This window comes from Mustela putorius, unplaced genomic scaffold, assembly GCF_011764305.1.
Source record: "Mustela putorius furo isolate JIRA1106 unplaced genomic scaffold, ASM1176430v1.1 tig00000873_pilon_pilon_pilon, whole genome shotgun sequence".
Taxonomy (NCBI): domain Eukaryota; kingdom Metazoa; phylum Chordata; class Mammalia; order Carnivora; family Mustelidae; genus Mustela; species Mustela putorius.
The window spans coordinates 327,987-352,267 of NW_025421504.1; the positions used below are offsets into that span (position 1 = coordinate 327,987).

The 24,281-nt window shown below is 52.8% G+C and overlaps 1 protein-coding gene and 1 pseudogene across 2 annotated transcripts in view; one reads left to right on the forward strand and one right to left on the reverse strand.

Annotated features, from left to right (window-relative positions):
* Window positions 1-24,281, reverse strand: part of TBCD (tubulin folding cofactor D) — a 155,034-nt gene that overhangs the window by 106,670 nt on the left and 24,083 nt on the right. For both annotated transcript variants that reach the window (XM_045085596.1, XM_045085595.1), the window contains exons 8-13: window positions 20,752-20,797; window positions 18,911-19,043; window positions 13,349-13,485; window positions 12,113-12,173; window positions 11,156-11,230; window positions 5,837-5,931 (exon numbers count right to left, since the gene is read on the reverse strand). In XM_045085596.1, coding sequence (XP_044941531.1) covers window positions 5,837-5,931; window positions 11,156-11,230; window positions 12,113-12,173; window positions 13,349-13,485; window positions 18,911-19,043; window positions 20,752-20,797 — 547 coding nt within the window. The remainder of the gene's footprint in view (window positions 1-5,836; window positions 5,932-11,155; window positions 11,231-12,112; window positions 12,174-13,348; window positions 13,486-18,910; window positions 19,044-20,751; window positions 20,798-24,281) is intronic.
* LOC101683640 lies at window positions 17,731-18,182 on the forward strand (annotated as a pseudogene).

Below are 24,281 nucleotides of genomic sequence, written 5' to 3' on the forward strand. Positions count from 1 at the left end.
AAGTGATAAGAAGAGGAACCATGACAGTCAAGGACGGTCCAACCCTCCTGCAACAGTGCCTCATGGGAGTGGGTGCATGCCCCAGGGCTCTCGGGGAAGGCAGAGGCCACTCCGACCTGCAGATTTGCACTGTGGAGCTCTTTGTGCCCGCAGCATCACGACTGAGCCCTCCTCATATAATTGCCCCACAGGCCACATATCACAGTCACGGAGACCCCCGCAGGCCCTCCAGATCTCTCTATAAAAGCACAATGGAGGGCGCCTGGGTGGCTCAGTTGCTTAACCATCAGACTCTTGGTTTCGGCTCAGGCCATCATCTCAGGGTCATGAGATCAGCCCTGGGTCAGGCTCCCCACTTAGTGGGGAGTCTGCTTGAGATTCTCTCTCCTCCTCTCTCTAAATAATAATAGTAATTTAAAATGTACAATGGAGTTCTAGATCTTTGTAACAAAACAAAACAAAACAGTCTTGCTGATTTTTTTAACTATAGTACCTTTCTGTATTCTCTTGTGACCCAACTTAGGAGTTCTAAGTTTTTAATCTTAATATATAAAAAGCAATAAACCCTCAAAAAGATAAAAATATAATTTCCCTATGACCCAGCAATTCCATTCCTATCTACACACCCCAAAGAAGGAAAAACAAAAACTCAGGAGGTGTGTGTACACCAATATTCACAACAATATTATTGACAAGTCAAAAGACAAAAGCAACACAAGCACCACTGACAGATGAACAGACAGATAAAACGTGGACTACGATGGACTATTACTCCCCATACAAAGAAATAAAGTTCCGGGGCACCTGGGTGGCTCAGATGGTTAAGCGTCTGCCTTCGGCTCAGGTCATGATCCCAGGGTCCTGGGATCAAGCCCCGCATCAGGCTCCCTGCTCAGCAGGAAGCCTGCTTCTCCCTCTCCCTCTCCTGATGCTTGTGTTCCCTCTCTTGCTGTGCCTCTCTCTCTGTCATATAAATAAATAAAATTTTTAAAAAGAGAGAGAGAGAGAGAGAAATAAAGTTCTGACACATGCTAGAGCATGAATTAACCCTGAAGACCTCTTGCTCCAGGAAACAAGCCAGACACAAAAGGACAAATCTTGTACAACTCCACCTGTGTGGGCACCTACAACAGGCAAACTCAGAGAGGCAGTCAGAGGACTGGTTCCCAGGGGCTGCAGGGGAGGGGAGAGGGGAGCTTGATAGGGACACCATTTCTGTTCAGGATGATGAAGTTTTCAGAAATAATGACAATGGTTGTAGAAAGTGTAAATCTGGTCTATACCACTGAATGGTACATTTAAATATAGTCAGCAAGGCGGATGTTGTTACATACATCCTATAATGTTTTTTAAAAATAATATACCAAAACCATTAAATCATGTATCTTCAACAGGTGAACTGCATGTCAGATAAACTGTATCTCAGTAAAGCTAAAGGGGTTCCTGAATTTGTACTGAAGAGGAAAACAAAGTGCTGACAACAAGCCTTCTGAAGAGCCTTCCCAGCAGCCCACAGAAGTCTGCCCCCACCACGAGCTCTACCCTTCACAATGCCACACTCCATAGGGAAAGAGGGCATGTGGGGGTGTGAAATGAAGCACACACACATTAATCAAGGAGAAAAGCACTTTAATTCAGAAGGGCAGGACAACTACTTCACACAATAAGTCAAAGAGTTCTCATGGTATCCACTTCTTTTTTTTTTTTTTTTTTTTAATTTATTTTTAAGCAATCTCTATACCCAATGTGAGGCTCAAACTCACAACCCCAAGATCAAGAGTTGCATGTTCTTCTGACTGAGACACCTGGGCACCCCGGATTCACTTTTCTTATAGACCAGAGTGTCCAACAGTTGAAAATGCACAAAATTTAAAAATCGGTGAGGCATGTGGTCCTCAGAACAGACGAGTGCCAGGACCATATCAGAAGCACTGGAGAATGCAACCCCTCCCTGGGCCCAGCTGCTGCCTTGAGAAGTGAGGTACCCAGGCTTGTGGGGAGGGACAAGGTCAGGCGATGTCGGTGCTCTGCATCCCCGAACTGCAGTCACAGCCAGGCCCCACCTACCGAAGCAGGTTGACTCTGGGCTCCACTGTGCCTCCGCCAGGGAGAGAGTGCAGCAGTGCCACTACTGCAGTCCCTTCTGGGACCACGGGACTACCTCTGTGGCTGATTCTGGTCTGACCACCGCAGCCCCACACCCACCCCACAGCACTTGGGTCAGATAATAGCTCTGCCAGCCTTCCTGTTTTCTCTCATGGGCATTTCCCCAATAAGAAGCTCAGATGCCCTAGACTAATGCTGGGGAGCTGGTCAAATGCTAGTTTTTGGATGATGTCAGAGAATATAGCAAAGTAGGGAACTCCACAGATTGGTCCTTCTACCAAAACAACATTAAGCCAGCAAAAATGACAGACTCGACTTGTTCAGAACTCTGAAATCTCGTCAAAAACTTACAGAACCTAGGAGAGTGCCTAGTGAAGAAAGAAACTACAAAATTTCAGCCTTAAGGAAATCTATTAGGTCATACTGGCTGTCTGCAGACTTAATGGAACCAAGACTTCAGTGACCAGACACAACGAGGAATACCGTCATCACAAACAGACTGGAAGAAGTCACTACGTGGACAACGCTCACCTTCAATAAACAACAGCAGCAAAGCCCCAGGGATGGGGGAGACACCTGATTTCCAGAGTTACCACATCATAGTATTCAAAATGTCCAGTTTCCAACAAGAACAACAAAAAACCACAAAGCATATAAACAGAAGAGTATACTTACATTTCAAAGGAAAAAAGAAAAGCAGAGAAATTGTCCCAGAGGAAGCCCAGACTTTGTACTAAAATCAAAGACTTAAAATCAACTCTCTCAGATATGCTCAAGAGCTAAAGGAAACAACAACAACAAAAAAAGTCCAAACAAGGAATGTCAATAAAAAGAAACTATAAAAAGAAACCAACATAAACTCTTAAACTGGAGGACGCCTGGGTGTCTCAGTGGGTTAAGCCGCTACCTTCGGCTCAGGTCATGATCTCAGGGTCCTGGGATCGAGTCCTGCATCAGGCTCTCTGCTCGGCAGGGAGCCTGCTTCCCTCTCTCTGCCTGCTTCTCTGCCTACTTGTGATCTCTGTCAAATAAATAAATAAAATCTTTAAAAAAAAAAAAACCTCTTAAACTGTAAAACCCAGTAACAGAAAAGAAAACTTCAGGCAAGCTGTACAACAGCAGACTTAGGCAAGTGGAAGAAGAAACCAGTGAACCTGAAGACAGGGCAACTGAGGAGCAAGGAAAGAAGAAAAAGGAACATTAGCCCTGGTCACCTCCGGAGCCTACACCAAAAAAGATCACTGTTCCCCAGGCACCATCCTTCCCAGGCAGGAGACAGCTCGGAGACAGCTCGGAGACAGCTCGGCTCCCTGAGGCCCCACCAGGCACAGCAAGGGCCTACAAGACAGTTAGCACACATGGAAGATGCCGCCAGTCTGAAGGCAGCCAGCCAGTCAGAGGAAGACCACATGTTACATCTTCTAGATTTTCGGCAACAGCTTGACACGTCTCATTCATGACACCAACACACACACCCTCCCACTCCAGCAGCTAGTGACCAGTGGCACCTCAACATCATAAGGTATGATGGGCACATCCATGCCAGCCAGTCTCAGGCACAAAAGGCAGAGAAAAGGCTCTCTGTCCTTCAAGTTAAACTGGCGTTGGAACCACCCAAGCAAGGATTTCACCTTGTCTGTGATACACTCACACACGGAAGACTGGTGAACTTGACTTGATCAAAATGCAGGACTTTGGTGCAAGTGACACCAACCAGAAAGTCAAACACCACCACAGAATGGGGAGAAATACTGCAGATCCTCTATCTAGTGACAGACTTAAATCCAGACTATCAAAAGGGCTCACAGCAACAACAAAAAGACAACCCGACTTTTTAAATGAGCAGATTTAAACAGATGTTTCTCCAACAAAGATATTCAAATGGCCAACACATGAAAAGATGCTCAACGTCATAAATCAGTTATGGGAATGCAAATTAGAGACACAATGAGATGCCACTTCACACCCACCAGGAGAAAAGCAAGCGGCGGGGCAGATGTGGAGAGACCGGCGCGCTCGCAGACGCCGCTGATGGGAATGGAAACGGTGCGACCATCCTGGGAGACAATTCGACAGCTCCTCAGGAAGTTAAAGACCAAGAACCACATGACCCAGCAGTCCCACTCCCAGACAGAAACCCAAGAGAAACAGAATCACATGTCCACACAAAAACTTTCACACAAAGGTTCAGAGCAGTGTTGTTCATAATAGCCAAAAGGTGAAAAATCCAAATGTCTATCAACTAATACACAAATAAATGGTGTCGTGGGGACGCCTGGGGGGCTCAGTCGGTGAAGCGTCTGCCTTCGGCTCCGGTCACGATCCCAGGGTCCTTGCATCAGACCCCGCATCAGGTCCCACATCAGGCGCCCTGCTCATGGGGCGCCTGCTTCCCCCTCTTTTCCCTGCTCATGCTCTCACTCACTACTTCTCTCTCTCTTAAACAAACAGATAAAATCTTAAAAAAGGGGGGGGGGGCGTGTATCCATGCGATAGATATTAAGTGGCCATAAAAGGAACAAAGGACTACTGTCGCGTGCTACAACACGGACGGACCTTAAAGACCTCACTAAGCAGAAGAGGTTGGATCAAGCCCACTACCAGAGTCCACTATAAGAAATGACCAGCAAAGGCAAATTTAGAGAGACAGAAGCAGACGTAGTGGTGGTCTGGGGCTGGCTGTGTTCGGGAGAAATGGGGAGTCACTGCCCGAGAGCACAGGGTTTCTTTGTGTTCTGAAATTAGATCATGGTAACGGTTGCAGAGTTCTGTAAATATACCTCACACCACCCAACCGCACACTCTAAATGGGGGAACTTCATGGTATTTAAAAATTTTACCTCAGCAAAGCTGCCACAAAAATAAACAGAAGGATTAAATAGAATCTTGAGGGTCTAAGAGCCCTCCTCACACTTCACAACACCAAGTCCAAAGCCATGACTCCTGACAGCCCACAGCTTGGGAGCTAAGAGTATGACGCAGGCCCTACCCGTCTGCACAAACGTCTCTGTTCCGGACAGAAGTCCGATCCCACGCTGCGGAGCATCTGTGGTGACGTGGCCCAGGAAGGCACCTTCTCCTTCTTCACAGATAGCCTTCCCTTCTGTGCACAGCGGCACCGCCAGCCGCACCCAGAGCCGATCCCCGCCAGCCAGACAATGCTTCCCACGGCCACAGCCCCAGGCTCCACTGCCACGCCCGTCAAGGGCCAACAGCTGGGATCCGCAGGCTTGGAGCTCGGTGGTCCCTCTAGGTCTGGGGCACTGTGCCCGTCCTCCTGCTCAGGCCGCTCCCAGGCTTCCTCCAGCCCTCCGACCCCAGCCGCTGCTCGTGTGAGTCCAGGGGACCGTGATGTCACGCCACGTGATAAACGCAGCAGCGCATAACTTAACAGGCAACAGCACCCCCACAGGGGAGAAAACCAGTCCTGAGGGACAAGAAAATCTCGGACTTTACCAAGGTGCCAAATACACAGTCTATCTGTGCCGTGGTATTAAAATCTCACTGCAGGGAGAAGAGGCAGTCAGAAGCCCAGAAAGGTCAGCACAAGAAGAAAGGGTGAGAGCCGCAGGTCTGGTTTGCGCTCTCCTGCACACCAACGTGCAGGCAGCGAGGCCAGAGGCCTGGGGCGAGCCCGCGGCAGCCCACGCTGGGGACTCAGGGTGACATGAAGCACCCAGCTGGCCACGAACGGTCCTGACGATGCAGAGCAAACGTGCGCGGTACTTACCGTCCTCGAGTCGAGAAGGGAGCAACAGGCCTCTTCTGCCCAGTTCCGCCAACGCCAGACAGCCACCATGCCAGGCGTTGTCCGTCTCCTGAAAACTGAGACACACGGACAGCCTGAGCCTGCGACGTTCGTGCCGACTTCTCCCACCCCGCCCTGGGCCCTGGGGCCTCCCTAAAACCCCCTCGTGAGTCTCCCAACAGTCCGCTGGCTACGGAAGCAAAATACTGCAGCTTCATTAAAGGGAAGCACCGCATTCGGGCACTTCTCTTCAGATCTCCCAATGACAAGCACCGGTCCTAGGTGGGCTCCACATGCTGCCGACACGGAGCAGCCGCAGATGCGCGTCAGCGAGACACCCAGGCTTTGCACAGGGCTCCTGTCACAGCAGCGCGTGCCGGCTGACGACACACCCGGCGACTGACCCCATTCAAGGCACTAAACCTGGGGCCTCGTGGCACAGCGATTCTATCCAATTCCGGCCAGCCTATGTTAGCAGAAAGGGACAGGGAGACCGCTCTTCCTCCTCGCCTGACTTGAAGGAGAGATTCAACAGGGAGAATGAAATGCCATTCAGAGAACGGTTTTGCACTATTTGAAACACTGGCTTTTAATAAACAACTGTAATTAATTAAGTCGTAGTAAAATTGTACACTAATAAAATGTCTCCGGAAGTAGTTTGGGGCTCTCACTTCCAAGTGCGCCCCGGCACCACAGTTACTGAGAAGCGCTTCTTAGATTGGCAAGGGCTCTCCTGAGAGTTTCTCCACTTGGCTGCCAAAATAAACATGGAAATACACTTCACCAAAAGCAAGAGACGTTAAAGGGCTCTTTTCCTATTCTAAATCATCAAGTGATGACAAAGAAATGTTTACAAAAACCAGATAAACTGCACTCCTCGCTAGCAACAACACAGGAACAATGAGAAAGGACAGAGTGCAGGCCCCTCTGCTCACCCAACAGACGCTCGCAGAGTCCCGCCCAAGCGCACGGGCCCGCGGACACGCACTCCCTGAGACAGACGAAGGTGCTGCCCGGGCCCTCACCACCAACCAGTGCCAATTTCTACTGACAATTATAAATTTTTAAGCTACAGGTATTTTTCTAAGTGTCTGTCACAAAGGCTATTTGACCATATCAAAATTGAATACTGCACTTCGTGTGCTTTAGGATTTTAACTGGAAAGAGATGCTGTATGCTTTTCATAAGATTTGATAACATTTTAAAGAACCTTATAAAAGATCAGCGTTATGATGACTCAATTATCAGTAAAACAACCACCAGTTACACCAATGTCTGTTTCCGAACTAAATGGACTGCTGTTTGTCAATGGCTACGGAAGGGCGGCATGACCTCCGTCAGGCCTGCGGCTTGAGGCAAGGAAGACCCTCGCCTTGCCGGCCCCTACTCTGCCCACTCCAGGGGGGGACCCAGGACAGTGCCTCCCCGGCACAGTGCCTGGCCTGCAGCCCGACTTCTGCCCATTCACTCTCTCCAAGGCCCCACCTGCACAAGCAGACGTGGACGCAAACACGCAGACCAACAGCAGGAACATCACTGCCTCGGCTGAGCCAGGGAACGCTAGTGCTCTGCAGAGGGGCTGAGGGCAGGCTCCGCCCAGACCCAAGTGCAGGGCAATCCTGAGAGGGTACAGGGTTACAGATGAATCAAGACCAGCAAACGGCACAGCCATGAGTGGGTAGACTCAAGAGAGAAAAGCCACAAAGGCCTCAGGGACCCTAGCCTCATATCCCCAAGGGCAGTAGTAAGCACCAAAGGAGAATGACCCCAAAAATGACCAAGCGGAGCATGTGGAGGGCAAGCGACCGTCAGTGTAGAATGAACAGTGAAGACATTCTCGTTTATCTTGGAAGGACACAGGAAAAATGGTGCCCCTGGGGTACCGGGAGGAGGGACACTGTGTACCGGGGCAGGTCAGAGAGAAGCACTTCACCATCTTTCCTTTCGTTTTGAATTTTTAAGTAAAATAGTACCCAATCAAACGCAAAGATAAAACTAAGAGACGAACAGAAAGGAGCCATGTGGCACATCTCCTGCTGAGACAGGGGGCTGCTCCCAGGGCCACGGGGGTTCCACCAAAGGTTTCTCAATGTCACAGAGATTCCGAGAAGTCACAGCACCCACAGCACACCTACGCCTGGGACCTGGGGCTGCCGTCTATCTGCTAACTGGAGACCCCCGTGCGGTTAAGTTCAGACGGCCAACACTACACCCTGCACAGGCCACCAGGGCCTTGCTCCCCTCCCGCAGCCCCTCGGCTTCTGAGGTGGACCAGACTGCTGGTCTAGCACACACTATGTCTGGGGTTCTGCCCTGAGGTGACACTGCTGGGGCCAGCAAGGGCTAAAGTACTGTTTTCTAAGGGGGGCGGGGCCGCAGGCATGGGACTGCCGGCCGCACACCCCGGGGCTGGACGTAGGGAGCGGCAGCTGCTGGATGATGGCCACGCCACTCACACTGGTCCAGTGGGGCTCACCGTAGGGCCCCCTGGGGACGGGTGTGGCTTCGTTTCACAGAACCGGGCCTGCAGACGGAGCAGGGAGTGAAGGGCCGTCCTGGGAGTGGGGTATGCTCCGATGACGGAATTAACACCCTATGACGGCCCCTTCAGAAGAGCCTATTCCAGGAGAACACAGCAGGAGGGACGAGATGGTACCGGCATCTGTGCCAGGCCATCTGCCAGTCCTGCCGCCCACCCCCACTGCACACCCCCTCCACCGAACAGGCTCCTGCTTTCCAGGCTCTCAAGCATTCTGGGCTGGGCTGAGGGTGACTCCACTCTGTGCCCAGTCCCGCAGCCGGGTACGTCATGCCCATCCAGGGAAAGGCTGACTCTGCACTCAGGTCCTTTCCCTCGATGTCCCGCTTGTCACTTTGGGCTGCCAAGCCTGGGAAGCGAGCGGTAAAGCAGTTTCTACCCTCCACTAAATACCAAGACTAGAGGAAGACGAAGGCGGACTAAACTATCAAGGACGAATGAAGGAGACCACAGGTGCAGGCCAGGACAAAGGGCCATATGTCTGGCCAGTAGAAAATATGTTCTAGGAGTTTGATGGAGACACACAAGGTCAAGGGCCCTAGGCCTCCAGGCAGAGGTGCCGTGAGCGGTGAGGGAGGTGCAGGAGCACTGGAATGGACACCACCAGGAAAGCTGGGACCAGGGACGCCACCAACAGGGGGCCGGAGAGGGCAGGTGTGAAGGGAAGGAAAGAGCCCGGCAAGCGAGAGCCCAAGGGAGGGCTGGGGAGAGAGACCCCAGAGGGTCCGTGCAGCAACGCTCTGAGGAAGGAAACAAGAAAAAAGACTTGAGGCTGACCTGCCATGCCTAGGCAAAGGGGCCAGGGAGGACAGGCTGGGGGTGCGGGCGGGGGTGCGGGGCGTTGGTGCTTTCCACCCTCCCAAGGCCTGGCTCAAAGTGCTGCCCTCTCCCAAGACCAGGGAGCTCCACCACAGCCACACAAGCACGGCCACTCGTCGCTGCCCAGGGACTCACCGCTGCGCTCGGGACCAGCGGGATCCCGCACCGTCCGCACACTCACCGCTGCACCCTCGAAAAGCCCAAGAGGACACCCTAAGCCAAGCCAGCAGAACCCGCACACGGATGGGGAGCACTCTCCTCCCCCACAGTCACAGCAGGAGCACAGGCTGCCCGCCAGGCAGTTTCCCCTGAAAACATACTGGCCACACAAGCAGCCCTGTCACTCTGAACAAGGGGACACTTGACATCCTATTCCCTGAACTCCTCCAGCGGTCAGAGAGCGGCTGGAGATGAAGTGCCAGGGAAAGGCCGGAGGAGACACGCATGCTGTGGGTTCTCCCGGCGCAGTCTTGGCCACTGACGCACAGGACCGAGCACCCGCCAGGGCAGACAGCTCCTCTCCCTACCCACATGCCCTGGCAGCCCAGGAGGAAAACAACTGGGGACCAACCAGCAACACCCTTCTTAGAAACACCTGCTTCCAAATCCCAGAGAGAGGTTTCCCCAGGCAAAGTTAAGAGGCCTCTGGGACAAACCGTACCAAAGATGCCTCGCACACCACAGTGCGCCCAAGACCACACCACGCTGCCCGGGTCTCTGCCCTGCTCCTGCCCGCAAGACCCAGGCTCAGACCCCAAAAACCCGCAGCCTGCATAGACATCCCTGCCCACACCCACATCATGGGCCAGCCAAGGGCCTCCCAGATGCCTCCAGAAAGGCTAAGCCAGATAAAACACAACCATGACCCCATGTGACTATTAATCTTTGAATTTTTTTAAGAGGCGGCAGGGAGTGGAAGAGAGACAATCCCAAGCAAGCCCCACTCCCAGCAAGAAGCCTGACGCAGGGCTCAACCTTACCCCAACGGAGATCATGACCTGAGCCCAAATCTAGAGCCAGACACTTAACTGAGCCCAACCAGGCGCCCACCACATGCCGCTGTTTGAATTTAAATCCAATAAAATTAAATTAAATGTAGAATTTTTTAAAAAGCAGAATTCGGGGCGCCTGGGTTGCTCAGTGGTTTGGGCTGCTGCCTTTGGCTCGGGTCATGATCTCAGGGTCCTGGGATCGAGCTCTGCAGGAAGGCTGCTTCCCTCTCTCTCTCTCTCTGCCTGCCTCTCTGCCTGCTTGTGATCTCTGTCTGTCAAATAAATAAATAAAATCTTTAAAAAAAATAAAAAATAAAAAATAAATAAAAATAAAAAGCAGAACTCACACCAGGTTATACAAGCCTCTTTATAAGGTCCACAGTCACATGAGGCAAGCAGCTACGACAGAAGCAGATCTGGAACATGCCACACCACAGACCTTCTCTCAGATGTCACCCCAATGACCCCAGGTTTCTTCGAAGAATGATATGGATGTATGTACATGTTCAAAACCACCTTCTTCTTCTTAAAGTTTTTAAATGTAATGGGATTTAAGCTGATAAAAGAAATATAACAGGGGCGCCTGGGCGGCTCCGTGTGTTAAAGCCTCTGCGTTCGGCTCAGGTCATGATCTCAGGGTCCTGGGATCGAGCCCCGCATCGGGCTCTCTGCTTGGCAGGGAAACCTGCTTCCTCCTCTCTCTCTCTGCCTGCTTATCATCTCTGTCTGTCAAATAAATAAATAAAATCTTAAAAAAAAAAAAGAAAAAGAAAGAAAGAAAGAAATAGAACAGAACAGAAATAACTAGAGTTTTCAAATTTAACTTCAAAAGGAAAACAAAACGGCTCTGGAAGCTCTGACAAGTAGCTCAGCTGAAAGAAAGCACACACGGACGCGGGAACTGCCGCTGCTTCTGACCAGAAGCGCGTCCCCTTTGATCTTCTCACATACCTGAAACAACCCAACACGGACCCGACCACATCGTCCGCCGGCTCTTTGGGAAGCCTTGCAGCCATCCTGCCGATTCTGAAAAAGAGAGGCGCCGTCCATCAGCATCAGCAGCCCGTGGTGAGGGGACAGTCAACAAGGAGCTGCCCCGACAACTTCCCTCCCTCCAGAGAACGGGAACGAGTGGCAGACGCAGAGCCAGGCTCACACGCACTCTACACAAGGCCTGTTAGGGAGCCTCACCCCAGTGACATACACGGACCGACACACATCTCCTGAGGGGAGGGAGACAAAGGGGAGGCCTCGCCCACGGGGCAGCAGCCGGCCACTCATGGTCGATGGCACCCAGCCCCAGACCTGATACCCTGACCCCCGCAACCCCCTCCACCTGGCGGGATGTCCTGCTAGATACCCCCGACCTCCCTGCCCGGGCAGGAGGCTCCCTGCCCAGCCCACTCCACCCACATGGGACACTGGGCCCAGAGGCTGCCAAAGTGAACGCCTTCTCCACGCAGGCACCTCTCTGCAGGCCGCTCCCTCAGGCGTAAGAGCAGACCAACACCACCTCCCCGCTCAGGGGCTCGGGGACTGCATGAGGCTGTGCTAGCACCTGCTCGCTACATGGGGGCTCTGCCTGCCTGTGCAGGCGGCGGACAGGGGCTACGCTGAGCAAGAACAGGAACATCTGAAAGGTGCAGAAAGGCAAACTGGGCGCGCTCATAATTCTGTCCACTCTAGCCAGAAGGTGAAGAAGATGAAGGAGCCTCATTCCCTGATAATGATTTTTAAAATGAGAACATAGAGCAATGAACATATATTAGAAAAAACTATTCCACCTTCTAAAACCCTCCAAGCGGTTCACAGCTCTCAGTCGCACATGAAGGCTGAACGGCAGGAAGGTTCCTTTATACGCCGCTGCCCCCGGGCCCGGCTCCCCCCAGAGCGACGGCGGGCACCTACCCTTTGGCCGCAGACCACCGCACGATCGTGTCCTGGTCCTTCAGCCCGACCAGCAGCTGCTCTGCAAGGACAGAGGAAGGCCAGGCCCATGAGCTCCACGCACTCACCCCTGTTCTAAGGTAAGTTCTTCACCTCCCAGACTGAGGGTGTCCCTCATGAGCACCATGAAGGGAATCACATGAATCATTTTAATTACAAGGGGAAAACATCTCCTTTTCCTTGTTTTTAAATAATGATTTAAAGCCAACTCTTGCCATTGTTGCTAAAAAGTAGACCCACGCATCAGGGCAGAAAGCACCAGTGAGGAAGACTCCCCAGAAATCAGTGTCTCCAAGGGGCAGGAAAGGGGCTCTGGTGGGGGTCTCAGGCACAGGCCAGACTTTAGGAAGAGCCACACAGAGGCCCAAAGAAGTGGGGAGATGTCAGAGGCCTCTCGGTAAGGGCCTGACACGTCCCACTCAATGGAGACCTTGACCGAGGGCACCCAGGCAGCCTGAGAAGGCCCAGCATGGAGGAAGGACAGGAGCCTGTGAAGAGGTCATGTTCACTCTGCCCGGGGCAGTGCAGGACCTTGGAAGTGGGGGGAGCAGTAGGTGTAGACAACTCTGGGAAGCAGCTCATGGTGAAAGGGAGGAGAGCGGACATGAGGAAGAGCCAGCACTAGGGGAGGTGTGCTGCTGTCCCTCACGGACAGCAGGAGACCCCTCAGTGGGGGACAGGGGGAACCTGGAAAGGAGGGGTAAGGAAGGCGGGCAGGTGTGCGAGGCTGCTGCAGTGCAGCTCTGCCCCACTCCGTGAGCAGGAGACACTCCCTCGGGTAAGAGGAGGGCAGGGCCCAGAGCTCTGCAGGTCTGCAGCGGGAGGGTCACCGCACGTATGTCGGGTCAGGGAAGCCACTACTTTGTCGCTCCAGGAGAAGGCCTGAGGCCACAGGCCAGATGCACCCAGGTAAGGCACAGTGGAGGGCTGAGGGCAGGTACTGCGGTAGAAATACAAGGGCTCGCACATGGGAAGCAGCCAGTAAACACAGTGACAGGGCCAGGGCCGAAACAGCCACGGGCATCAGGACCACAGGCCAGCAGCCACAAGCTCCATAAAGGTGAGGGTGGGGAGGGCCACGGAAGGCCGCGTGACACCAGCACAAAGCGGGGAGGAAGGCATGCAGCCAGCGCAAGGCCCCTCAGAGGAGCCCCACCAGCACCCCCAGGACCAGAGAGCGGCAGGCCCCCTACCCACCTATCACGCTCTCCACCTCCTCAGGGATGTCATAATCTCCGTCACTGTCGGGGGTCTCCACCTGCGTCTTCGCCTCTCTCTGACTCTGGGCGCAGAGCTGCAAGTTAGCGGCCAACGAGCGGCAGCCCCGCTGGTACCTGCACAGAGAAGCACCACCTCAGACCCACGGCCGCTCCTGCTCGCGCCCAAGAAGAAGGTGCCCTGATGACTGAGGTCAGAAACTTAGTGTCCCTTAGAGTCTTAGCGGGTGCCTGGGACAATTCCTTGTGTCTTACAGAAAGGAGACGGAAGGAGCAGGGAGTCACTGCCGGCGTCCATGAGGGCTGCCAAGACACGGAACGACCGCTCTGAGCCACAGAACAGAGAGTGTCGTGCAGGGCTGGGGGCAGACAGAGGACCGAGCAGGACCACAGCAGTGCGCTCGACAGAAGCAGCAGCGAGGGCACGCGTGGGGCCCACGGCGTCAGCCTTATTCACAAGGCGCTCTGCCTCCTGTCCCTACTGCCTCCCAGGCCCTTCGCCCCCTGCCCTCTAGAGCTCACTCACTGGCCAGCGCCTGCAGACACGGTCTCCAGGGCCTTCCGCTCAAGCCCCAGCAGGCGCAGTCCTCCCTGCCGCCCCCGTCTGAGCTGAGACCACAGGCATCACCCGTGTGCCGTGAGGGCACAAGCACAGGCCGGCTCCCATGCCTGACTGCACGGCTCCTGAAGCTCTGGCTGCCAGCTTCCCCAATCTGTCAAAGGCTACCCAGAGGCCTGTGACGGGACAGACGTAAGGACACGCACGAAGGCCCGTCACTGCCACCTTCCCTCCTGGAAGGTGGGCGCCAGTGCGCCACCCCGAGGCAAGCACGAATGGGCCAGACGGGCGGGTGGCCCGGAGCACAGAAGGTGCCCAAGTCCGGGTACAGAGCGCACCTGGGGCTGCAGCCCGAGGCGGACTTCCAAGCGCAGACAACGGGTACTTCGCAGACGGAGCACAGAACCCGAACCAACCCCGGCACTGCTAAGGGCAGCCCGCAACAGCTCATTAACTCCACGGACCAGTTTCCAACTCCGTTTCCAAGCAAGTGCGGTGGCAGGCAGCCCCTGGCGGCCCACTTCAGATGTTCACGCAATCCTCTCCCCTTGGTGTCCCCCCAAACCCAAGGACTCCTTCAGATCGGGAGGCCACAGCAGCGAGGGGACATCCCTCCCAAGAAGGCTCAGGAAGACTGTGGCTTCCGTCTTGTCACCCCCTCACTCAGAGCACACGCCCACACTGTGCACTGCACTATGGAGAGCCCCGCAGCAAGAACTCGGGGAGGCCCCCAGCAGAGAGCCTACAAGGAATGGAGGCCTAATGACCGGGGCGTGCTTGGGTGCCCCCCCCCCCAAGCAAGGAGAGCCTTGAGATGGCAGCTGCACTGGCCAACACCTTCCTGAAGCCTTAGACAGACCCTGACCACAGGACCCAGCCACGTTACACCCATTCCCAATCCAAAGAAACAGGCACATTAAAAATGCATCATTTTAAGCTACTAAATTTGGGGGTACTCTGTAACATAACTGTGATGTTGTCATTTACCATAAGAAATCTACATTGGGTCTTTGTCCATTTCTGGATTAAGGAGGTCTTCATTTATGTTCATGAAGTGACCTTTGGAAAGCTCCCAGGTCTCCTAAGGATGGGGACTGGTCACCATGGAAACCAATCACATGACTGGAGGGTTGGACTTTTCAATCTCACCCCCTGACCTCTGAAGAGGGAATGGGGCTGGAGGTTTAGTGAATCACCAACAGCCAATGATTTAATCAATCATGCCCCTGTAATGAAGCCTCCATAAAAATCCAAAAGAACAGGGTTTGGAGAGCTCCTGGGCTGGTGAGGGTGTGGACACCGACCCGGAGAGAGTGGTGTGTGCAGACAGCACACAGCCCTTCCCCCACACCTCGCCCTGGGCATCTTTTCCCTCTGGCTGTTCCTGAGTTGTTTCCTTTTATTATAAACTGGTGTTCTAGCAAACAAAATGTTTCTGTGAGTTCTGTGAGTTTCTCCAGCACATTAACGGAGGAGAGAGATGTGGGAATCCCAATTTGTAACTGGTCGGTCAAAGCACCGGGGACAACCCGGACCTGCCACTGGCATCTCAGTAACGGGGGTTTGAGGGGGTGAGACACGACCATCTCCTCGGACTGAGCCCTTAACCTCAGGCGTCATGAGGAACCAGATACTACCTTCGGGTAGACAGTGTCGGGAACTGTGAGACCCAGGAGTTGGCTGGTGAAAAACCACACCTCAGAGCTGACATCGGAACGGAGCGGTGGCTTCACAGTTACCTACCACATCAGGAGGTAACTGATCTGGGGAGAATGACGCCAACCACCGCAGGCTTGTCCTCAAGACCACCAAATGCCCAGCACAGGGCCTAACAATGGCTGTCGTCCTGGGTCCTGCCTCCTCAAATCAGGACACACACTGATTATTTCACAGGAAAAGCACTCACCCTGACCCACAGTAACCAGAAACTACAAAGATGATTGACTTCAGGCTGCTGTCGGGTTTACCTTTCTGCAACCAACTAAGTCATAAGCCAGCCACCACTGGCACACACGAGATGACAATCCAGACTGGGATTCCGTTCCACACAGCACAGAGGTGCCCAGTGGCACCCCACTTTCACATCTCTCTTCCTCCCCAAAGGTACTTTCTAAACCGCAGCACAGGGGAAAAGAGCCCAAGCCGAGAGCAACAGTCTTGCCCGGTGGATGAGAAGAGATTCATGACTAGAGAGATTGCGAGTATCTGGAGACAAGTGTTGGAGGAAAAGTAGCTCTAAGAGGGAAACCCGTAACTGCACAGACGTCTCCTTGGACCCTTGCACGACCCCTAAGATGTGCGAGGACAGGCAGGCCCCAGAAGCACCGTGTGAGAGCAGCTGGGAGGCTGAGCTGCGCTGACTACTCTACAGAGTCAACGTAACCCTGGGGAGTCCCTGGGATGGCGGCCCACCAAGGCAGACCAACCAGCCGTGCGCTGAAAGTGAGGAGCGTGCGCTCCAGGGAAAAGGAACGGGAACAAGACCACCCTGACAAGGTCTCAGAAAGAGGGAGCAGCCCCAGCGAGTTACCAGCCTACCAAACGTGCTTACTCCTCGTCAAGGGGAGATAGCCAACAGAAGGACACTGAAAATTGAACAAAAATGTAACAGTGGAGATAAAATGAAGAGAAAAAAAATGAATATGGAAGAGAGAGAAAAAGTAGCAAGAGGGTTGACTTCCATTAAATGGACATGGAAATGCAAACCGAGCTAAGTAATTATGGCGCTGAGTTACTCCCCTTCACATGGCCCCTGCAATGACTAATTTTATGTGTCAACTCGACTGAGAGAGCACCCAGATAGTCGTCAAGCATTATTCTGTGTGCTTCTGAGTGTTTCTGGGTGAGATGAACTTTTAAGTTGGTAGACTAAATAAACCAGTGTGGGTGGGCCTCGTCCAATCAGTTGAAGACTGGAACACAACAAAGAGGCCAACTCTCCTCTGGGGTAGGAAGGAAGTCTTCGTGCCTTTAAACTCCAATGCCGTTGTCAGCTCTCCTGGGTCTCCTGCTTTCTCACTCACCCGGCAGGTGTCGGGACTTGCCAGTCTCCAAAGCCACGTGAGCCGATGCCTTAGAAGCGTCTGCACACAGGCACACACACCCTCTCAGCCTGTTGGTTCTGTGTCCCTGCAGAACCCTAACACAGTGCTGAACACTAATTTTCCTTATTTTTTTTTCCCCAAGATTTTATTTATTTGTCAGGGCGCCTGGGTAGCTCAGTGGGTTACAGCCTCTGCCTTGGACTCAGGTCATGATCCCAGGGTCCTGGGATCGAGCCCCGCAATGGGCTCTCTGCTCAGCAGGGAGCCTGCTTCCTCCTCTCTCTCTGCTGCCTCTCTGCCTGCTTGTAATCTCTGTCAAATAAATAAATAAATAATTTTTTTTAAAAAACAAGCTTTTATTTATCTGTCAGAGAGAAGGGGAGAGAGAAAGAGAAGTGAGCACAAGCAGGGGGAGCGACAGAAAGAGGGAGAAGCAGGCTCCCTGCTGAGCAAGGAGCCCAACATGGGGCTCAATCCCGGGATCCTGGGACCATGACCAGAGCCGAAGGCAGAGTTTAACCATCTGAGCCACCCGGGCAGCCCCTGAATATTAATTTCCCATGGCATTTTGGAAACTGACCACTAGCATTTAGTCTCATAAACAGCTTCTTACAGAATCAGCTGTATGACCCAAAAACTAATTTCAGTAAAACATCACACCCTTCTCTAGAGTTTGCTGGAATTTGAGACAAAGGCTGAGCTGAACTTTACCAAACTCCTCCCAAAGCACCCATAACAATACTTGAAATAAACCTAAAGACTCTCGGCCCTTCCCCACCAGCACTGAGTCACGGGATGGGGGAAGCTTGAGTACCCTCGAGGTCCGGTTCCCCCATAACCCACGGCCATGGCCAAGGAAGGCCCTGGAGGGGTCATGGACATTAACAGTGCTTTACAGGGGGCTGAAGACCACCAAACCCACGGAGGCCTCGCACGTGGACTTGACGAAGCTGCCAGAGCCATCACTGTGCAGCCGCGGCAACTGTGCGGGGCCCACGCGTGTGAAGCTGGTGGAGGCTCTGTGCTGAGCACGTCAACCTAATTAAGACCGACGACAACAGGAAACGAGAGCAACGGACGGGCCTCTGTGAAACTGACCGGGAAGGGAGACCCCGCAAAGTGGCTGGTGTAGCTGTGTGCTGGTGCAGGACTACGGCAAAGACTCTCAGGCCAAGGATGTCCTCAAGGAATACTGCAAACGCGAGAAATGAACAAACACAAAACTTCGTTCTTGTTCCTCACAAAAATACAAAAACAAAACAGAAAACCTGAAGACTGTTAAAAACACAGTACTCCGGGGCGCCTGAGTGGCTCAGTGGGTTAAAGCCTCTGCCTTCAGCTCAGGTCATGATCCCAGGGTCCTGGGATAGAGCCCCACATCGGGCTCTCTGCTTAGTGAGGAGCCTGCTTCCTCTTCTCTCCGCCTGCGTCTCTGCCTGCCTGTGATCTCTGTCAAATAAATAAATAAAATCTTAAAAAAACAAAAACAAAAAAAAAACACACAGTACTCCGAGCACAGCAGAAGTCTGTTTCTGTGGAAGCCACTAATTCTAAGGCTTCTGTTAACGTCAGATGGTTAGTTAAGACCGCTTCTGTCGCAGGCAAAGGCAGCTTAAGGAGTGAGAGCTTACGTCCTCCAAAAGGAGCTTCCACTGTGCTTTCTCATTAATGGGGCTTTCCCTATAATGAGGCCAAACTGGTAAAGTCATACTGCATCTGAATAAGGTCCCATAAAATGCAAAATCAATCCAGCTTGTTATCCTACCTGAAAGACGTAGAGACAGAAAAAAAACTAAAAGGAACACTTTTCCTTTCCAAATCAGAAACACTGCTGAGACTAAGGAAATGAAGTGGAAACAGAAGATAACAGTGTTCTCAGTCATGGTCACCGCAGCCCTGCCTATCGCCCTCCCGGCCTCCCCGACCCTGCTCTACCAACCTCCACGTCGCCACCCTGGGCTTCAGGAATGTCAGTCCCAGCCGCTGCACAAGCTTCACCCCAAGTTTCCGGAGCAGGGTCTGGTTGCTGTCGGGCAGCCGGCAGCTCTCCAGGCACTCGAGAACGGTGGCAGCTGCAAACAACAGCATACACAGCTCAGACTGGTGGGCAGGGTCTTCTGTGGTCTCCCAAACTACACCCCCTGGGTTTGGCCCCCACAACATTAAAACCACAGAGGGATCTACAGGGCCCAGATGCGGTGTGACGGCCAGATGTACCATGGACCCCTGAAGCTCTGCTTCATAGAGAACCCCTCATCCCACGTCATTTCCCAAGCACAGTGAGAGTTGAATCTGCTCAACTTTCTCACTATGAAGCCACAAATGTGCAGGCTGGCAAAAAAAAAAAAAAGAAAGAAAGAAAAGACAAAGAGGAGCCCCAGAAAGAGCAGGAAGCCACACAAAGCAAAGAACAGCTGATGCGAAACACACAGTGGATCATAAGAAATTGTGCAAACATCATGGGCCCAGCCCGGTGGGGAAGGGTCTCCCCAAAGAGGAAAATGCGTGGTCAGGGCCCTGTGCTGCCAAGGCTGGTTGGGGGGACAAGGTGGCATTACGGGGAAACCGGGGCCAGGAGAATGCACAAGATGGCATTTCGTATGAGACAAGGAGGGCAACATTTCAAGACAAGTTGTCACAGCATCTGAATCACTTGCGCAAGGACCCAAACAGCGCAGAGTGACTGACGTGGTTACGAGTGACAGGGACATAAAACAGACCCAGCATCCACTGAGGAGGACGTGTGACAATGCTGAGCAAAGGCTCCTTGTGTCTCCAGGCGTGACGGCAGCACCAGCGCCTATCTCCAAAAGCGCCCTACCTATCTTCTGGGGGTACACACTGCAACAGACCCAGGTAAGACGGCAGGCGGGCGTGCTGAGGAGGACACAGGGAGCCGAGACGCCCATGACTGAAAAATGTGAAGCCCAGGACAGAAGTGCGGGAGTTCACTACACTGCTCTCTCTTCCTTCATACGTGGCTGAAAGTTTCCAGGATGAAAATTTCTTTAAAATATAGGCTCTACTGGGCGCCTGGGTGGCTCAGTGGGTTAAAGCCTCTGCCTTTGGCTCGGGTCATGATCCCAGGGTCCTGGGATCAAGCCCCGCATTGGGCTCTCTGCTCAGCGGGGAGCCTGCTTCCCCTACCCTCTCTCTCTGCCTGCCTCTCTGCCTGCTTGTGATCTCTGTTTGTCAAATAAATAAAATCTTTAAAATATATATATATATAGGCTCTACTATTCAAAATTTATTCACAATTTTTCACAAATTATTCACAAAATTTATTCACAAATCTTCTAAAATATATCCCTGCAAGAAATTTCTCTCGGTCCAGGTAGTAAACTTCTCTGCAGCAAGAATCAGAGTTCATGATCATAAACTGAGCTTCTGTCTAAAATTACGAGTATAGGGGAAAAGGTCAAAGCCGTGACCCTGGCTGCAGAGACACAGCAGCTGTGACTGGCGTCCCAGGAGGTGAGCCAGAGACCTCGGGGTGTGTCCACATCACCCTGTCCCCCAGAATCAAAACCTGGCACACAGCACATCAAGAGCCCAGACCTCCCATACAGGCCTTAAAAAAAAAAAAAAAAAAAAAAAAAAAAACAGATTAAAGCACACATGCACACACAAAACAAACAAAAACAAAGAACTATGATAGTGTCCGAGTACGACAAAACTTACGACTCTTGTAACTACGAATAAAGTGTGAGAGAGACACACACTGGATCATAAACAGGCAAACTCACGTCACAAACACACCCTCTTACAAATAAACCTTACCATAGGGTAAACAGTCTTCACGTTTTCCATGCTTAAATATTTGTGCCTTTAAAAAAGAAAAAGTCAAATGTTACAATTGTATTTACAAATTTAGAACATAAATCATCAAAACAGTTCACTGCATCTTCCATAATTTTTACTCTAAATATCACAAAATAACTAACAGTTTCTATACGTGATAAAAGAATTACAAGAAGCAGGAGAGGCGATGTCGGAAAAGGACTTCGTGCAGTAGGAAAGCAACCATAAGGCCAGTCCACTTGGGGAGCGCAAGGCAGCGCTGGTGACACGTACCCAGCCGCCAGTGAGGGCAGCAGCCATAAGGAGAGCAAAGAACCTCACTGGGTTTTCTTTAACGACCTGAGTGGGGCGCCAGGGTGGCTCAGTTAAGCCTCTGTCTTCGCCTCAAGTCGGACTCCACCACCCTGGGATCGAGTCCCCATCGGGCGCCCTGCTCAGTGGAGAACTGCTTCTCCCTCTCCTGCTGCTGCTCCGCCCACCCTGCCGCCAGCTCCTGTTCTCTCTCACTCCACTCTGTTTCCCTCAAATAAATAAATTTTTAAAAAATCTTTGAGGACCTGTATACAAGAAAAGGTGTCAAAGGGTCAAAGTTACAGGCCCAAGCAGCTGTCGTGAAGGTCAGGAGCCCAAGCGTGCACTCCTGGAGTGTCACTCATGCGCAGTCAACACGGGAGAAAGGGCTCCCCGGGCTTCTCACACACATTTGCTCATCCTGTGGGGCCCTGGCAAGGCATCTCCCACCCCTTCTCCTGTAACCAGGGACAACGTCCAAATCACAGACCTCACAAGCTCCAGAATGCTCAACCTGAAATTTTACCCTCCACTTCCAGGTCCAAAGAAAAATGGGACAATTGGGGCACCTGGGTGGCTCAGTCAGTGAAGCGTCTGCCCTCGGCTCAGGTCATGACCCCAGCGTCCTGGGATCGAGCCCCACGTCAGGCTCTCTGCTCGGCAGGGAGCCTGCTTCCCCCTCTCTCTCTGCCTGCCTCTCTGCCTGCTTGTGATCTCTGTCAAATAAATCAATAAATAAAATCTAAAAAAAAAAAAAAAGAAAAAGAAAAATGGGACAATTCACACAAGCATCAAGCCCCTTAAACAAAGAATCCTAGCACTGAGCACTTCCAAGAATTTCTTACAAGAATTTCCTCTCCTTCAGAAACAGTATTTAACCAGCAGAGTGAGAACTACTTCTGTCTTAGATGCGAAGGTCTGTACGCCCACGTGCGCTAGACACCCGTCCCCGACACCAGGTCCTGAGAGTCAAGGAGCTGCTCAGCCCTTCGAGCTGCCCCCACATGGCGCACCCCATCCGCACCCGGACTCGAGAGACAGACAAGCTACCCAGGCTATCAGAGCCCACAGAGTCCTCACAATGGCTGCCGTTTTAAGCCACAGGCTTGGGGTGGGTTGTTAGCCAACAGAGAACGCTCGACTTGGGAAATTCACCCTGTAGGTAAGGGTGCTTCTGTCTAAGCCTGGACAGCAGACGCCACCAGGACAGCAGGAGGACACGCGGTCGGGACATAGAGACCCACCGGTGCGGACACGAGGTCGGGGCGTAGAGAGACCCACCGGTGCGGACACGAGGTCGGGGCGTAGAGAGACCCACCGGTGCGGACACGAGGTCGGGGCGTAGAGACCCACCGGTGCGGACACGCGGTCGGGACGTAGAGACCCACCGGTGCGGACACGCGGTCGGGACGTAGAGACCCACCGGTGCGGACACGCGGTCGGGACGTAGAGACCCACCAGTGCAGAAGTGTGAGCAGCCGGGAACAGAGCTGACAGTGCTTGGTGGCTGGCTGAAGTGTTCTCTGGGGGATGGCTGGGTGGCTCACTCAGCTTTCTGCCTGTGGCTCAGCTCACGATCCCCGGGTCCGAGGATCGGGTCAGGCTCCCTGCTTCTCCCTCTCCCTACGACCTCCTCCCTGCTGTGCGCGCTCTCTCTCTCTTTCACTCTCTCTCAAATAAAATCTTCCAAAAAGTGTTTTGGGGGTTCATTCACCAACTAAGCGAATAAGAATTTAAAATACTATGACATGCCAGAAGTGATCTTTGCTGTGAACGTTCTTTATTTGCCAAATTCTTTACAAAGTCTCGGTAAGAAAACAGAACAAACACGGTGAAGGGGACGCTGACATGGCCCCACCACAGTGCACGGGCAGATGGTGACAGGTCCCTGCCTGGAGACACCTGGCTTGGTCCCTAGCAGTCCCCACCCCAAAGAGAAGGACCAGCACCGAGGCCCGGCCACAGCCACTGTCTGGACTAACGGAAACCAATACTGCATCTTTACGAGAATGAGCGGAGTTCTATCCTGCTGCTCTTCCCAACCGTGAACCCACAGGATAACCCCAGCTCTCTGTACATGTGAAGAGACATGACACTGACACTGAGTCCCAGCCCCCTCGTGAACAGACTCAGACTCATGGAGAAGGATGAAAAGGAAGGGAAAAAAACAAAATCAATGAAGAAAAGGGCTTCATTTTTGTGAGTCTTGGTTTTTTTCTTTTAAGATTTATTTATTTGGTTTTTTTTTTTCAAGGATTTATTTATTTGAGAAAGAGTCAGCGAGGGAGAACATGAGCAGGGAGAGAGGCAGAGGGAGAAAGGAGAAGCAGACTCCACAAGGAGCAGGGATCCTGACCTCAATCCCAGGACCCTGGGATCTCGGAGAGCGCATGCGGCTGTACGGGCACACGCGGCAGCGGAGAGCGCGTGCGGCTGTACGGGCACACGCGGCAGCGGAGAGCAGCAGGTAAAAATGTTCTCATCTTCTGATGGTCTCAAGCCTTCCTCAGCCAGGCCACGAAATGGGAAGTACACTCTTTTCACGGAAGCATAAAACATGAACCAAGTGCACACGCCTCTGAAAGCACCCACTTTGCATAAGCAATTACACCTCTTCAGATCAGAGAAAACACCAACAAGCAGCCCAGGAGAAATGACCGTCAGGGCTGTTTCTGTTGTTCTAGAAACCAGCACCACGCAAGGTGCAAACAAAAGGGAGTTTCTTAGTAATCATTCTAAACTACCACACCTTTCGATTGCTACCCACCCAAGCCTGCTCTTCTGCAATGTGCACAGCAGCTTCTCCTCCCCGGGGCATGTTCTCTGCGCCTGTGAATCACAGGCTGTCAGCTGCACGGGAGCCGGTCCGCCCTGCTGCCGAGCAGGAGACACTGGTCTAAGGCTCCCTCGAGCACCACCAAGTCAAGGCCAAGAAAAGCAGCTCCACCCAGGACCTGGGAAAAAGGTCGCCGACACCAGACCAGCTCAGGGGTACCTCTCGCCAGCACCTGTGAACTCTCCCGTGAGCCGGTGCCCTCGGAACCAGCCCACCACCGGCTGGGCACCTCCGTGTGGGGTACCGTCCCCAGCGCGCCAGGAAAACATGACATCATAAACACACCAGCAGTCAGGCTACAGCCAGGCAAAGCGGGCTCCTCCCTTTCTGCACTCCTGACTCTTGTCCCAGTGCTAAGGAGCGTACCGTGCCCCCTCATGAC